Genomic DNA, 17231 nt, shown 5'->3' with positions numbered 1-17231 from the left:
ACCAAACACGCTTAAAAAATTGCAATCCTGGTTAGGATTTTTAAACTTTGGCAGAACATAAATACATACTAGATTATGCACATAGCATAAAACCCATATACAATTTAATATGCCCTAATTTTTCTATCACACATTGGACAGCAGAACATACGCAAATACTAAGATCACTACAGAGAGACTTGCTTGCACCCAGACACCTACATACACATGTCAATAAAATAAATTCTGTTGTCCGTATAATTGCGGGTACCCTCGGTTTTACATATGTCACATTCAATGAAGGAGCCACAGTGCCGACTACATATAAATTGCATTTATATTCTAATGCTTCTTGCATCCACTGAAAAAATACTGACTGCAGTACAGGTAGTAGTCATTAAATAAAAGACCACTCTCCCGCTGGAAATTGATGAGGTAATACATGATGACCTGGGGCGCTACGTGGTGTTGGTGGGCCGGTGGGAAGGACAGACTTGGTGTTTGGTTTCAGTTTATGTTCCCCCGGGGTTGCAAACCACTACCTTTGCGGACTTGGGAGGGTTGCTGCTTGGGCTCCCGGAGGGCCTCTTGCTGGTGGGTGGTGACTTCAATTCTGTGGTGTCGGGTAGAGAGGATCGGCACCCTCCCAGAGACCTCCCCGGGGCGCACTCTTGGCTGGGTGGCTTTATCGACACTATGGGGCTTGTGGACTGTTGGAGATCAATGCATCCGGGGCTCGCCCAATTTACATTTCACTCTGGCGTCCACGGCTCCTTATCTAGATTGGACTATGTGCTGATGCCGGCCGCCCAAGCCCAAATGATCGGGGAGGTCAGACATCTGGCCCGGGGCATCTCTGACCATTCCCCGGTCCTGCTCCATTTAGATGTGGCCATGGGGGCAGAGGGGAGGGTGACCCCGATTAATCCCTGGTATTTGCATGACCCCACGACTCGTGCCCTTTTGGTTAAGTCTCTGGACCGCTATTTCGAGGAAAATCAGGGTTCAGTCTCCTCGGCTGTAACGTTGTGGGAGGCTTTCAAGGTGGTCATCCGTGGGCAGGCCCTATCTTTGATCTCCCATGCTAAGAGGCGTAAAACTGAGGAGGTGGTACGCCTGGAGTCGGACATAACTGACTTGGAAGAAGATCTCGGGCGGGGGGTCACACGGGACAAACTCCATGCCCTTGGCCTGAAGCAAGCGGATTACAAGGCGTTGGTTACGGATGCTGCTAAGCTCGCTAGTAGGGAGCAACAGGGGCGCTTGTATGATGTTGGTGACAAGGCTGGAAGGTTGATTGCATGGTTGGAGAGGAGAGAACGAGCGAGTCGTGTGGTCCCGGTGATTGTGCGTGCTGATGGTGTGAGTGTTACGGATCCGAGGGAGATTGTGGGCTGCTTTGCGGACCATTTGCGGGACGTCTACTCTCCGGTCTCGGAGAGGCCAGAAGAGGACTCTTGTCAATTGTTGCGAGATATTGCTTTGCCGTGCCTTTCGGACGATGATAAAGAACTGCTGGACGCGGCGCTTACAAACGATGAGATAGCATCGGCGATTCGCTCGGTCCGTTCAGGAAAGGCTCTCGGCCCTAACGGCCTTCCGATCGAGATTTACAAGCTTCGTCCAGATAAGTTGGCGCCCCATCTCCGCGAGATGTTTCTTGCATCCCGAGAGGCCGGCGCCCTGCCGCGTGATCAACGTCTAGCGACCATTGTGGTGCTCCATAAAGAGGGCAAGCCGCGTGATTGCTGTGCGTCTTATAGGCCCATCTCACTCCTAAACGCCGAACCTAAGATTCTCGCTAAAGTGCTCGCTAATCGTCTGATTAAAGTCATCGGTGACCTGGTACATCCGGACCAGTCTGGTTTTATTCCGCATCGCAACACCGCGCTGAACCTGCGGCGCCTCCATGGAGACCTCGCGAGAGTTGACTCTATTCGGGAGCCTGCCATTTTGGCGTCACTGGACGCCACAATGGCGTTTGATACGCTGGAATGGCCGTATCTCTGGGCGGCACTGGCTAGGTTTGGTTTTGGACCTGGGTTCATTGGATGGGTGAAGTTGTTATACGTGGAACCACTGGCGCAGGTGGTGGTGAATGGCAGAGTCTCTGCCCCCTTTTTGCTTGGCAGGGGCACGCAGCAGGGTTGCCCCCTGTCCCCGCTTCTCTTTGCTCTTGCGTTGGAGCCCCTGGCGGCGTGGCTCCGGTGGGAACCCTCCATGACGGGTATTCGGTGGACACCGACGTTTGAGGATCGCGTATCACTCTACGCAGATGATATTTTGCTCTATCTCACATCCCCGCGGGAATCGTTGATAGTGCTATTTGATGTACTGAACTCCTTCGGTCGCAATTCGGGGCTTGTCATTAATCTGGTGAAATCCTGTGTTTATGTGCTGGTTGGCGACCCCCCTCTTCTCCCGCTTGGCTGTCCGATTCAGATTTCACATTCTGGATTTAAATATCTGGGTATCCACGTGTCCCTCGATCCGGCGGTCCGTTATGCTCTGAATCTGTTGCCCCCCGCTCCAGCGGCTGCGGGCCGATGTAGCTCGTTGGCGTAGGCTCCCGCTATCGCCGCTTGGCCGGGCAGCCTTATTCAAAATGATGTCTCTTCCACGCTTTTTGTATGCATTGCAGAATACGCGGGACGTGGTGCCCGCCCGATACTTTAGTGAGGTAGAGAGCTTACAGAGGCAGCTAGTTTGGGATGGGAGGCCGCGCATTGCTCTCGCTAAACTGACCCTACCGTGGTATGATGGTGGCATAGCCCTCCCTGATATTAGACGATATTATTGGGCGTCCCAGTTGGTGGCGGTGAATCATGGGACATACGGCCCGGCGGTGAACCCCGCGTACGAGATGGATAGGCTGCTGTTGCCGGGCAGAGATTTCAATAGGGCGCTTTACTCTACGAAGGGAAGTGCTAAATTGACCGGTCCTACGAAAAATGCGGTGCGCGCCTGGCATTGCGCCACCGCTGCTACGGGATGGACGGGCCGTCTGTCTCGTGCGACTCCACTGTATGCGTCGGATGCGTTGGGAGGTCTATGGCGATCGAAAGGCTTTGAGAAGTGGGATTTGATCGGAATTAGTCGTGTGGGGGATCTTTGGACGAAGGGCACTTTTAAATCGTTTGAAGCTCTTCAGACGGAATATAAGCTGAGCGATAGGGAGTTCTTTCGTTATGCGCAGATGCGCCATGCGCTACTTTCCGCTTTCCCGAATCCTGCAGCTGTCCCCGAAGCCTCCACGTTGGAAGATCGTTTGCTTGATGGTTACCTGCCAGATAGTACTATCTCCCTGATCTACAAAAAACTGATTAATACTCGAGCGGACCTCCTCACGCATTTGCGAGAGGTCTGGGTCGCTGATGGCCTAGAGTTGGATGATGAGGATTGGGTCGCGGCTATAGCCTCACCGAAGGAGGTGGCTATACCGGCTCGCCTTCGATTTGTGCAGTTGAAGATACTACATAGGGTCTATGTCACCGGTCCCCGCTTGCTTCACATGGGTTACACAGATGATGGTTTATGTCGGCGTGGTTGTGGCTTGCTTGGTACTTTTCTTCATATTCTGTGGGAGTGCCCGAAGGTGATACGTTTCTGGACTGGTGTACATGCAGTGATGGAGGAGGTTACGGGTGTGGCGCTGCTCCCTGAGGCTCGGCGATGTGTGTTGAATGTATGGGAACCGACTGACTGCGATGTGGCACAGGAACGCTGGGTGACTTTGGGCAACATGATCGCTAAAAGGGACATTGCGCAGCTCTGGGTTGTCTGGCCGGCCCCCCACAGTTGCGAAATGGAAAGAAAACATGGATTGGTGCATGTTCCGAGAGAAGACGGTTTACGTGGCCAGGGGCAAGCCTAGGGCATGGAGTAAGATGTGGGGTCCCTGGAATTCCTATCGGGGGAATATCTGCGCCCCCCCCTTGGTGGTCGCACCAAACGTGACGATGTCCCCTTGACTTTGATGTTCCTGGTCGCTTTGCGGGATTGATGACCGCTCATCTCCCGGCCCCCCCCGCCCCCTTCTTCACACGAATATCTGTGTAATTGGCTGAGTTGTCGCTGTTGTCCCCCGCCCATGAGAGAGCAAGTCCCTATTCATGGAGTTCTTTTGCCTGGTAGAAGTTTCTTTTTGTTGTTTTCTTTAGAAAATAGTTAATAAGAAACCTTTCTGTAGTACTATGTTCAGTTGTGGGCGGCTGCAGCCGTTATGCGTGCGGCTCGTTCCGACTCTTGTGACTGCTGTATTATTGTCTTACATTAGCGGCCGGCCCATGTGGTTGTAGGCCCATGACTGTGAATATTCGATGTGTAAATAAAGGTTTTCAAAAAAATAATAAAAGACCACTGGCTCAAGGGAAAGGCATAACAGCTATTACTCCCGGCCCAGCCTTAGAGTCTGTTACAAAGGCCAACATCCCTATATTTATAAAGCCTTACATCCTAGATGGATACAAAGGGCCCCTTCCATGATGGCTACTGACGTAGACTATGTCTTTGACCCTACTTTACACACTCAAGAATTTCTCCAATATGAACATGAATACCCCATGCCCAGTAACATTATGCTTCTTGATCAATACAAACACATCATATACACCGATGGTTCAGCCCAGCCTGCTATAGACACCAATCACAAATACTCAGCGGCCTGTGCCACGGTACTCTGTGTAATGTTGGATGGAAAGTTCCATTCTCACTAACTGTGACACAGTCCCTAGGAAATTGTACTTCACAACTGGATGAACTAAAAGCCTTGATTCTGGCCACAGAAAATACAGATCCTGAATTCTCCAGACTCATAGTGTGTGGTTCGTATTACTGTGTCCAGTCTTTTAATGAAAATATACATTATTGACACTTAAATGGATTCGGAGACTCAAATAATAATTCTATAAAGCACAAATTGTTTTGAGGAAAGGTGGCGCAACTTAAAGACAGTGTTCCACGGGCCTATGTGGTACACACACTGAGTCACTAGCGTGTTGAGATACATGTTGTAGGGAATTCATTGGCAGATGAAGCTGCCAAATTTACTGTTAATACTGCAAGTGTAGCTGCGATTACTCATTTTCATCCGAGGGTAGATGAAGATAGCATGGCTGCCATCAATGCTTCATGCAATGGCACCCCATTACCTTAAAAATATCCGGCAAAATATTCCTGCCACTTAAGTACCCAAAACATTCCTTTTGCTATCATCCCTTCGTTGGGTGATCGTATGATCCCCCCCCCCCCAAAAAAAAATAAACTTAGGCTAGAATTAATCATAGCTGTCTATGAGGGTGTAGCACCTGCCCATGCAGGTAAGGCAGCCACAATTTCACTATTGCTAAAGAGTATTGGTGGCATGGTCTGTGCAAGCACACAAAACAGTATGTCCTTAGTTCTGACATCTGTCAACAAATTAAAAGCTCTATCATTGCACGCCCACTGTAGACATCCCTCTTAGCTTCTAACAAACTGCAGCAATGCATGTACCTAGTCCACTGCTGTCCTCTCAATTTGGTTGGTGCGTTTACATTTATTCTACTTGCTGTGGATTGATTCTCCAGAATCTTGTGGGTGTGGCCACAACGATTGGCTGACGCTAAAACTATTATTAAAGATTTTAAAGTCTTCATATGCTGCATTTCACGCGAACCAGGGCCCTGCCTTTGCCTCTAAGGCTTACAGGGAAACTATGGGAACCCTGGGTGTCGCTGTGCATTGTTCCTTGCCATATCACCCTGAGGAAAAACTGTGACTTAAGGCAATCATTAACAGCTAGAGTATTAGACTTGTATGGCATCCATAGAGCATTAAATAATCTGCCTTGGTGATCTTTGGGTGACTGGACCCCATAAGAGGTCTTGTTTGGCATCCAGGTGTATGTTCCAGATCTTGACTGTCCTGACAGCAGCAATTACACCTTTTGACATCAACAAATGTTTCACTGTATTACAGGAATTACAAGACGTATGGGACGAGCGGTCTAACAACCTTTCTAAAGAGCCCATCACTGATGGAGCAACCAGCACCTTGCAGCTAGATTCCAAAAGTTGGGGCTCTAGCTCAAGAGAAGGTTGCAGTAAAGATGGCGTTTGGCCCATCATACCGTGCACCGGTGCCAGTCCTCTGCATTCAAGATACAAAAACCGTGATTTTGGCACTGCTTGCTGGTTGTAAAGACAACCAACTTGTCTCCAACACAGAAGGCCACAAGGTCTCCTGGGTAGTTCCCTGGCCCAGCTCGCTACCCTTCAGGAACTTTCTCTACAAGTTCTGAGCAACACCAATCCTGTTCTCTATCCTCTGCTGGGGAGGGTGGAGAATGAACTATTGTCGATACCAGTTACCGTCGAAAATACAACCCATACACTGTATGTGAGTATACAGCTTGCTTCTGCTACTTATAACAACACAGTTGTTTTGTTTATGAGTAGACACCTATGGAGCGGTCTACCAGTTCTCTTCTGCCTGAAACAGCTTCTGTTTTTCAACAGACTGCTGTTCTGTTTACTTTGTCGATGACTTTTCTTCTGGTCTTCTCACACTTCCCTACATGGTGTATGTGACTTTCTTCTCTGGTTAAAATGCACTTATCTGATTTCCCCATGGCGTTAAATTTGGATTGCTATCTCACAATTTTTTCAGCTTCTTTGGATTGGATTTGTGATTTTTTCTTTTTGCTAATAAATGGACATTATCTCCCAGAATGCTCTGCTGTAGAACTGGTAGTAGTACTGAAACCTCATTCATCATCACACAAAGTGTGAAGAGATCTGTCTTATGTGAATAATTCCAAAACAAATCTTCTCAAATAAGACAGTGCAACCGACCACATACTTGGGTCTTGCGCAAATTAAAGAAATAACGTGCCCAGTATTCCTTAAATTGCCCGCTTTGATAATTGACATCATTTATTAAATTACACTGAGGAACAGTTCAATGGTATGGTGCAAAATGGTACAAACAACTAAGCACTTTCGGGTCCTGGTATGTGATTATTGTGGCCAGTGGACACAAATAGTTGCCATGCATGATTTTTAAACTGTACACAGGGTTTTAAAGCTAGCAGACCTGACACTCGTAACTTACTGCCCCAACACTCAGGGGTCATTCCCACCTATTCCACAGAAAAATTGTGCCAACAATGGTTGCAACATTCCACTTTGCCTGCAGTAAAAGAACATCTGCTCTCCTTTCGAAGGACATGAATTTGCAAGATATCTTGTCAGATCTTAGCTCCCTGCGTTCTAAAAGATTTATGTATGCTACCTATAAAGAAATATGGAAAGAGTCCCAAATTTAAGTTCCTGTACATATAAGGCAAATTGATCAAGCTAATTTAGAAAAAGCACTTGCTGTGGTTGATAATAGCATGAATAAGTTGTCGACTCTTATCTTCAATTTAAATAACATTGTATCGTCTGCTATTTGCATGACTTCTTTATACCATGGGCAGTGTCAGCCTAGGTCAATTATGCAGTTGAACTGGACACCACAGGTTTTAAAATCTCGCCGAGTGCCCTGGAACTACTTTAATTCTAGGGCACTGTCTTTTAATTCAATACGTAGGACACAACTGATAGCTAAGAAAGACGCTACATACACAATGTTAACCATTGACAAAGTAGAGCAGTTGGCTTTCACAGTAGCTGAAACACTGTTAGCAGTATGGTTAACACACGGGGTGATCTCATTCACAATTTCAAAGTTTCAGCTTACATCTTGCATGAAACATTTTTCAACAGGTAGAAGTGTGGTCATTGCCTTTTGATTACAGTTGTGTTTGTGGGTAATGAGAGGTGTTTGTTTGTTAGTGGAAACAAAGGTGAATTTGTGCTTGCCCACTCACTAATTTGCAAAGAGGTGACACTTCAGGGAGTGTGCAATGCTTCGATGGCCAATCTGATGTGTTACTTGAACGGAGTACCAGCTTCTTTGATTTGTCCAGTCATTAGATTACTTTAGAATGGAAGTTATTTCATGTTGAACAATCAAAGTTGCTGTGGGAAGAGAGCAGGTGTCATGTGTGGTTTCAGTCTCTCAGATAGTCACATGTTGCAATTCTGTGATAGCCCCTCCAAAGCACTTGGTTCAGGAGTAAGCATGTGGCCTTCCATTCCAACCTTGAAAATTAACTTTGACTAACAGAGCAGACTAAAAGCCTTATTGTTTCAGAAGGATGTGGCACTTGCATCTGCCCGTGAAACCTTTGAACAACAAGTAGCAAGGCCGTCCTCCAAAATCCAATCGCTACTAAGCACAACACTACCTCGCCATTTTGGTGAACTGGTGCAACGTATATTTATTGCTTCAAACACCGCTGGTGTGGTGCCCTTTTAATTGTTTTTAAAGCGGCTGCGTCTGGCTTTGTCAGCATGTTTCAGACCATTTTTGGAGTGATTCCGTCCTTCATACATTCTATATTTTCTAGTGTTTTTGGAGGCATACAATTTGCGGTATTCCTTTTTTGTGATATTGTGGTCCTAAGGATGTTCAGTTTCGAGGCCTAATGGTGATGGATTTATCATCCGTCCAGCTGTGTCATGAACAAATGATACAGTTTTTTTGGAGTGTCTTTTCCACAGGAACTGAATGTTGACTGGTCTCTATGCTGTCAACCTGTGTGGTTTACCTGCGTGTAACCTGTGTTCCACTGTCTGTGGTGCCCTTTCGAGTGTGCGCTCGACATCTGCCTTGAAATGCAATTGGTGCCATCGATGGACATAAATCTGCTGGCGAGTCCGATAAGGACCCATTTCCGGAGTTGACCTATGAGAATGTCATTGCTTTAGGATGCTGTCTATGAACCATCTCTCTGCTTGGATGTGGAAACGTCGGCTCCTGAGTTCATAGACCTGGGCTCTCTTAATGCAGGTGCACGGCAGGAAGATATGCCTTCACCATCGGCTTATAGTGATCACGTTTATTCTTTGGAACTAATCAGCGAGTCCATTGTGGAAATATCGTCTGCGGATGCAGAATCCGTCCTGGATTCCTTAAACACTGAGAATATGGATGACCTGTTGGGCGCATCCTATGATTTTTTATTCGGCCTTTGTTTTATCAATTGTTTTTTTATTGTTTTTAAAAAAAATATTTGTATTGACATATTTTAAATAGTCTTTGTTTCCTTGGTTTGTGAATGTAACTATTTTTATTATTATTTTTAGACTAGTTTTTTTACTGTCTTTTTACAGCCAAGGGGAGGGTGTAGTAAAGCCCTCTTCGACCCACATTGATTCTCCTTTTTAGTTTGAGATATTACTCATGTTGGCAGACTTCACAGTTGCATTAGTTTACTTACATTATACTAGTCCAAGAAACGCAGTACATGCTGCTTGTTTTTAGAAAGCCTGTTGTGCGACATAATAAGTAGACTTAGTTCAAGGCTAAGGAACAGATCTAAATATCCTAGTACTTGTGTTGTCTGCTTAGAGACAGCTTCTAACATAGATATATCATTACATCAGAGCTGTACCTCTAACACAGTAGTTTTATTATATAAGCAGTGCACTGTCCCTTAGCGGGTCAAAGGGGGCAATCTGGCCATGATGGCCCTGGACGGAATGCAGTGTTAGACATGCAGGTCTGCTAATGCTGATCTTCCATTCTAATCCTGCAAAGAGGGATTGCCAATTCATCCAACTCCAGACCAATTTATCCACGTAAAGGGTCACAAAGCTAACCTAAGAGATTAGGCAGAGGGTACATACACTCACCGTGCTCTCAGAGTAGGGGTAGAGGTAGGTACGGACGGACACACACACACATTTATCTGCCAAATAATCGCAGCTCATTCTCTCTATGCAAGATTAAAATTGTTTCAACAAATCCATTGAAAACTTCCTTTGTACCATTCATATGTTAACAGAGGGTATACATGAGTAAACAACGAAAAGGGTACGATCCGTTTCCACGATTCCCTTGGGAATCAGAGTGTCATGTTCAAGATTGCAAAATCACCTGCTCCCCTAGAAGGGTTAGGGGTTGGGATGAGGCAGAGTGAGCTATCTAGGCGTTGGGCCAACAGTCACTAATGGTATAGATGGACTCAGACCCTGCATTCTGAAGTTCTGTTGTCCTAATACGCAGTTCTACATTTTCTAGTGGGAACCGTATAACAATCTGAAACAGGATTGCCCCCACTGGGATTGTTGCCATCCTGACTACTTGGACAATGGAAGGGGCAGGACTAGGTGCGAGTTAAATCTGCCTGTGACAGGGAATGCCCCTTTGAAGCTTGTTTAGTTGGTGGGCACATATTTCAAGCCATCCTTGCAGGAGGAGGTCACACCTTCTCCCTTCCAAGGCCCTTTTTGTTCCCTTTCCTTTGAGCCATTCACACCTCCTTGTAGGAAGGACAGCAGGCTGCCAGGTGAGAGTAATGGAATCAACTCCGAAAAGACTACTAAAGGTGTTAGGAACAAAATTGTACTTTCTAAAGTCACTAGTTCTGAAACTAGTTAGACAAAATTCAACTTTTGAGTTGAAGTGGCTTTTGTTTAACTAGGAAAATAAGTGTTTATCTAGCTAGTGCCAATTTGAGTTAGCTTTATTAAGTGTAAAATAACCCAGTGTTGGCTATGGCACAGCCAGCATTGCTACAGTGAAGAACGGATTTTGGGGCCTTTTTCACAGTAAGGACATGTAAACGCATTAAATACATATGTCATACTTTAACATACTATACACTCTGCCTTAGGGCTCCTAAGGCCTATTTTAGGGGTGACTATCTACTATTCAAAAGAAAGGTTTAGAAAGGCTGATATGGCAGGACTAGAATCATGCATTACGCGGCCACTTTAGTGGTGGCACAATAAGTGATGCAGTCCACTGTTGCCATTTAACTTACAGGCCATGGGCACACAGGGTACCATATATTAGGGACTCTTGGTAAATACATGTGTGAACCAGGGATTTTAACAAACTCAACAAGTTTTTAGAGGCCAGAGCACATGAACTGGGGTCTGGTTAGCAGGGTCACAGTGTCCCGAGTCCAAAAACAGCCTTCTTCGATAAAAAAAAATGTGGGAGATTATGCAAAAAGAAGCATTTTCTTACACTTGCAATATCTTCAAAATAAATAAAATCCGGAAACGCCTGAAGGCTCGGTAGGATCTGGCCCATTTAATGTCAGAGGATATAGCCTTCATGAGATTTCTGGATAAGAACATGGGGCAGTTGGGGAACACTAGCCAAATACATAAACATAGTCTTCATCAGTAAGTTTAGTCATGAAGTTTGGATGCACTTTCTGTAAATGCGGAATTAGAAACTTTACCCCGCAAGGGATCATCTTGATTGAAGCCAATTAACAATCTAAAGATTCTGCCTTAAATAGAAACAAAATCCACCTATAAGACCAATTACATAATGAATATTGGTACCTTTGGAAATACACAGATTACCTTCTACAGCAAAGTTTACCAATTATCCATAGTTTACTTAAGAATACAACAGATTTTCATGAATTAAAGTTAATCACACTTTCTCAGGAAGATTGGGAAGTGATGAAAAACACTATCTAGCAACATGCCCAATAGAAAAGGGACAGAAGCAGTCAAAGAAATCATACTAAAAACCATTCTGCATTTGGCTGAAAATGTTAGTAATTTTTTACATATTGTGTAATATCACAACCGTTTTAGATTTGGGGAAGATTATTTTCTCCAAACAGTTGGAAAATCAATCAGAAGCAATCTACCTCTATTGTAGGCTAATATATTTATGCATATTACGGAGATCAGATTGATATTAACATACCATAATTTATATAGTGAGATTGTTCTAGAATTGTGTGACAACGTGAAATGCTGTTGGGTAACTGCTACACTAGAAGAATCTTGTTAAATATTTCACCATGGCAAATAGGAAATAATTTGCTCTTTAATGCCTATTTTCAAACCTTCCTTTATCCCACAAATGTCAGTGAAACATCACATTACTTTTATCTTATTCCCCCTTACCAGGTATGTTAATAGCAACCTGATCTCCACAGTATGTATAAATATGTCAGCCTACAATAGTGGTCGATTGCTTCTGATTGATTTTCAAACTGTTTGTCTTTCTTCCACTTACAGGAGCCAGTATTTAATTAAGATCATCCATTTCACCCCAAAAGATTGGAGCTAGGACCCCATAATTTCTTGAAATATTCACAGTCAATGTCTAACCCATAATATTTAGGTGTACAGGTACCAAACAAATTGTTGCAGTATGAAGTGTGATCATTTATTCAGTATATAATGAAGGTATAGCAGAGTAAAGTGAGATACGTACTTCATAGAAGCGGCAGGATTCCACATTGACATCTTGCTGATGTGCTCGGATGTAGGAGGCAGTGAGGCTGTGGCACTTCCCATCCACCTCCTTCCCAAATCGCAAGGCACTTACCTGTGTAGCAAGCAAACAGAGTCCTTGAAAAAGGGCATAGGCCCCCATCATGCAAATGAACATTATAACAGACGTATTTCTCTCACTAAAGTTCAAAGAAACAGGTTTCTTATGATTGGCAGCAGGAACGTACCAGAGTGAAAGTGGACAGCTGGCATATAATGACTAGCTACAAGATCCCAAACGTTCCATTACTTGAGTATTGTTATAACTAACGATACATACGTGGGTTAACATGGCTCAGTGAATATCAAGCTGTACTTTGTAAAAGGTTAGGGCATTATTCAGAGTGTGGCGGATGGGATACTCCGTCACAAACATAACGGATGTCCCAGTCGCTGTATTACATTATAGACTATGGCTGTTGTAATATGGCGGACGGGATATCAGCCACATTTTGACAGAGTATCCCACCAGCAAAACTAATTCTTTAGATACATCTCACTTGCCTATTAAGGTATTTAGTCCCTTCTATCTCTGTTCTTTAGCTCACCAAATATGTTGGTTTCCATCCATTTCTGAGGGTGGAGAGTGTTGGGGAAGAGTTGTTCCTTAATGTAGAGGGCCTAAGAATTATAAATTGATGCTCTGGGCTCAGACGTAAACATGGAATGGTCCTCTTGAAAGACTTCCTTACTCCTCTAACTCAGACAACCATTCACCATATAATTTACCTTGTCAGTTAATCGCCAGTGACATTCAAGCTCTACCTGTTTTTTTCTCAATATTAGATGGTATGTCTTTCTTCTGGATCCCTTATTTCCATTAGCTCCGATAGTCTAACTTACACAGGTCAAACTACATGCATGTGTTCAACACAGCTAGCAACTCTCACTGGCCTGGGAGAAACTGTTCTAATTAGCATGTTTGGGGAACACAATTATTGCTTTACATTCTTTGGAACAAGAATTACAAACACAATTACCTTTTTTAACCTCTCTATGGCCTACCACTAGTGAACTAACCCAGCTGCTGGCAGCAGGAAGAAAGTTTAACTTTTGACTTAAGTAACTATGGAATTATGTACTGCATGATCATAATTAAAGGGACCTGACATAACCAATCATTATGGTCTGTTCACAAATGCAAAAGAATGTCTTTCACCATCAGCATCAACTGCTCCTGCAACCTGGAAGACAGGATACAGGCCACTATATTCACAGAGATTTTCTGGCGACCACTGTACCAGGCAAGCTGGTAATTACAGTACAGCCTTAGGAGCGAATACTGCAGTAAATGAGTGGGGAAGGTTAAACTCACTTCAGGATGCACACACAGGTTTTTTCTCGAGCTAAGTGCCAGACCAAGAAATGGCTTCTTCTCGCCTGTCTCCTTCTCACAGAATTCCAGCAGCTTCCTCAACTCCTCAATGACCTGTAGGAAAGAGGTCACACACTCAATTAGTTAGGAACAGGTTTAAATATCATCTTAAGGGCATTTGTAATTCAACTCACTCACATGTAAAAATCATGAACATTACATTGTAAATTAATTTAAACCAGGTTCGTTTCTCATGTCAGAGTCCCAAATGTTAGTTTATGTTGGCCAAATACACAATTACGCTAAAAGATAGGGTTTTCTATTTGACTTTCAGAACAACTCTCACAATAGGTAAGAGAAGGGAGAAAAAGTAGTTCAAAGCTATGAAAGAACAAGCCTCATGAAAGCAACTTATTTGCAGTCAAGGACACTCAGTAACAAGATTAACGCAACTGAACATGAAGGCAGAAAACAATATTAGATTCAATATGAAATCAAAATTATTGCTTTTCATTCTTCGGAACAAGAATTACAAACAGAATGACCTTTTTTTGGCTGCAGATTTTTCAAGCTTGAAGGATTATAGTTGCCCACATTGTGCAAAACCCTATCTATTTTCCTTATTACTTCCTCCCACAATATCTGTCCCTGAAGACAGCATTGAGAATGCAGGGGAAGAAGAGCTAGAAGGTGCTCTTAACATTACAGAAAATTGCAGACATGCAGTTACAATTAAATTGGTGGAATAGGGCCTCCCGACAATGGGTGGTAGTGTTACCTTTGTGATTGAGGCACACAAGGCAATTCAGAACAGAGGAAATTCTATTCTTGGGTCAAATTCCCGCCTGCAAATGCACGCACCAAGTTGTTTCACACTTACATTGAAGATGAGACACCTGAAGAATACTCTCCATACATGGACGTAGAAGACCTGCTAACTTACCAAGAATATAATAATTGGTTTAAAGGCGCCCTCCCCCAAACCACTGGAAACGTGAGACTCTGTCCGCTCAGCAGAAAAGGAGCGACCTAGTCGGTCCTAGCTGCTTACACACCACATCCAGCAATTGATACATTACCAGCAGCAGAATAACGAAAACTTTACAGAGACATAGTAAAACTATACAGAAACCTTACACAGTTTGTAATGCGGCGCTTACAATTCAACCTACAAGGGTTAATCAAGCTGGTCAACCTCAAATGACTACGACAACGGGATTATGGGAAAAATCCCCACCAAAGATGAGCAAATGCCATTCTGAATAGCACAGAAAATAGAAGAGCTTGAAGTTGTATTTCCCCATATGGGCCCACTCGCAAAAACACAGAATTCAAACAATTTGCATGCCAATGGGTATAGCTCCCACGATAGAGGCATGTACCACTTGGGGTACAGCTTTCGCTGTCGTTTATACCAGAATTCATGGTACCCCCTCAATACCAGTGATACCAGATGTATTGAAACACATACAGAATGAGTATGGGGCAAAACCTGGCCTGGACTTGGGGAGGAAATGGATAGGCAATTTTTCCCATGTATCAACAAATATGTTGGGTAACATGAAAGGGGAGGCAGCAGCGGTCGCTATACGCCAACGCCTGAGGGAAGTCACTCCTGCACAACAGGAGCGAGAACTACCTAATATTAACGAAGAAACCTATGCTTTGCTGCTTAGAGATAACCTGGGAGCTAGACCTGGGAAACCACAAGTGACGAGTAATTCCAAAAAAGATAACCCAAAGCAAGCACCTGATTCTTCTACAAAGAAATGGGATAACAAACCATCAAAAAATAATAGGCAAAATGCATCAAGATCACAGAGTGAGTCTCCTCAACAGGAGCCCTCTGATAGAAAATACAATCTTAGGAACCGTGATAATATTAAAAAACGCAACAGGTATCAGGATACTGATACACTTTCCTCTCGTTCCTTTTAAGATTCATCAAAACACTCGGTGAGGGAAGGATGGTCAGAACACATATCAGAAGAGCGAATCAAGCCAAAAGTCACACATCACGCTTCGACTACATTATTAAACAAGAGGATGAACCCAAAACTAAACCTCAATTTAAAAAGACGAAGGTAGCTGGCCTTAAAATAAGAAATGCCAAGGCTACTGAGGACTCTGCTACTGAACAGGGAATGGGCTTTGACGATGCTAGACAGCGCAGCAGAAGTAACAATAACTCGCCAGAACCTGATGGAATGCCTAGTGACAGCAGCGTTGAATGAACATATCACGGTGGAGACACCAGACACAAGAGTAAGTGTCCCACATAGTTTATTTGAAATCACGCTCCGAATGGAAGGGGACATACCCAGGAAAGTGAAAGGTCTCTTTTTGGAGAACCTGACATATGGATACGATTTCCTTTTAGCTGAAACAGATTGGCCACCTGAGTTTGTTATAGAGTGCCCTAAGAGGGAAGATGTAATTGTACTGGCTTTCTCCTACCTCGTTCAAGAGTCACTTAAACATTCATACTCACAGGAGTAGGCGTTAGCTCCAGCTTCCGCACTATACCGCAATCTTGTAGGGTGGGATGCTGAGTCACCTCCCCATGAAATCCCATTAAAATCTACTCCTACTCCACAGAGGCAGTACCCAATAAAACATGTTGCAAAGAAGCAAGTCAGGGAGATCTTAGATCAACTTGAATACCAAGGTGTGATTGAAAACTGCACCTCTTCCATGAATAATCCTTTGTTTCCCGTAATGAAACCCAACAATTCATACTGTCTAGTTTTAGACTACAGGCATATGAACAGTTGCACACAAACATTTGCAGTACAAAATGCACATAGTGCCGCCTTAATAAATATCATTGTGCGGAAAAAATATAAAACAACACTAGATATCTCTAATGGTTCCATCTGCCAAAATAAAGCCCCTGGAAGCAGATATTTGTCAGCATTCTCGACCCTTGGCTCTCAACGCCAATTCTGTAGAATGCCCCAAGGGTATAAGAATAGCCCCGAGTTGTAGTCAGCAAGAGTATCAGAGTTACTTTAAAATTGTGATGAGGAGGCATTATCCTACGTAGATGATATTTATCTGATGGACGATGAGTTATTAGAACACTTGAACAGGGTGAACAACATAATTCTGGGGTTTGCTACTGTGGGCTACAAGTTTAACTTTAAAAAAGCACACACAGGTATCGCTGCAACTGTTTCAGTACTAAAGCAGTGTTATGGTGGCCAGGTCTAATTAAACAGATCAAGGGTTATGTCCTCAAGTGCGATATCTGTCAGCTGATGACCGGTTCCACCGCAGCACAAACACCATTACTGATAACAGACAGCTCTCTCGCAAGTTGCTATTTGGACCACTGTGGCCCATTACAATCTGATGGGGCTTACAAGTACATCTTGGTGGCAGTGAATTCATTCTCTTCATTTTGTGGTACAAGTCTTCTATACTGCACATTAAAAACGAGCCTTAGCAAAGCAAATGGTCGCAGCAATGAAAGTACTCCATAGGAGAAAAATGATACACCAGCATGACATAAGTGGGTAATACTGATTCAAAGTGGGGAGAGAGAGAGAGAGAGAGAGTGTGTGTGCGTGTGTATGTGTGTGTATATATATTCA

The 17231-nt window shown here is 44.0% G+C and overlaps 1 protein-coding gene across 1 annotated transcript in view; it reads right to left on the bottom strand.

Moving 5' to 3' along the window:
• The window catches only part of ERCC2 (ERCC excision repair 2, TFIIH core complex helicase subunit), a 1160844-nt gene that overhangs the window by 946816 nt on the left and 196797 nt on the right, over positions 1 to 17231 (bottom strand). Inside the window, exons 6-7 of the mRNA XM_085625578.1 lie at positions 13636 to 13749; positions 12262 to 12375 (exon numbers count right to left, since the gene is read on the bottom strand). Of these exons, the coding sequence (XP_085481704.1) occupies positions 12262 to 12375; positions 13636 to 13749 (228 nt within the window). The remainder of the gene's footprint in view (positions 1 to 12261; positions 12376 to 13635; positions 13750 to 17231) is intronic.

Source organism: Triturus cristatus, chromosome 9 (genome assembly GCF_964204655.1).
Source record: "Triturus cristatus chromosome 9, aTriCri1.1, whole genome shotgun sequence".
In the NCBI taxonomy this organism is placed as follows: Eukaryota; Metazoa; Chordata; class Amphibia; order Caudata; family Salamandridae; genus Triturus; species Triturus cristatus.
Note: the sequence above shows the minus strand (reverse complement) of the source record. Positions and strands in the feature narration are given on the sequence as shown.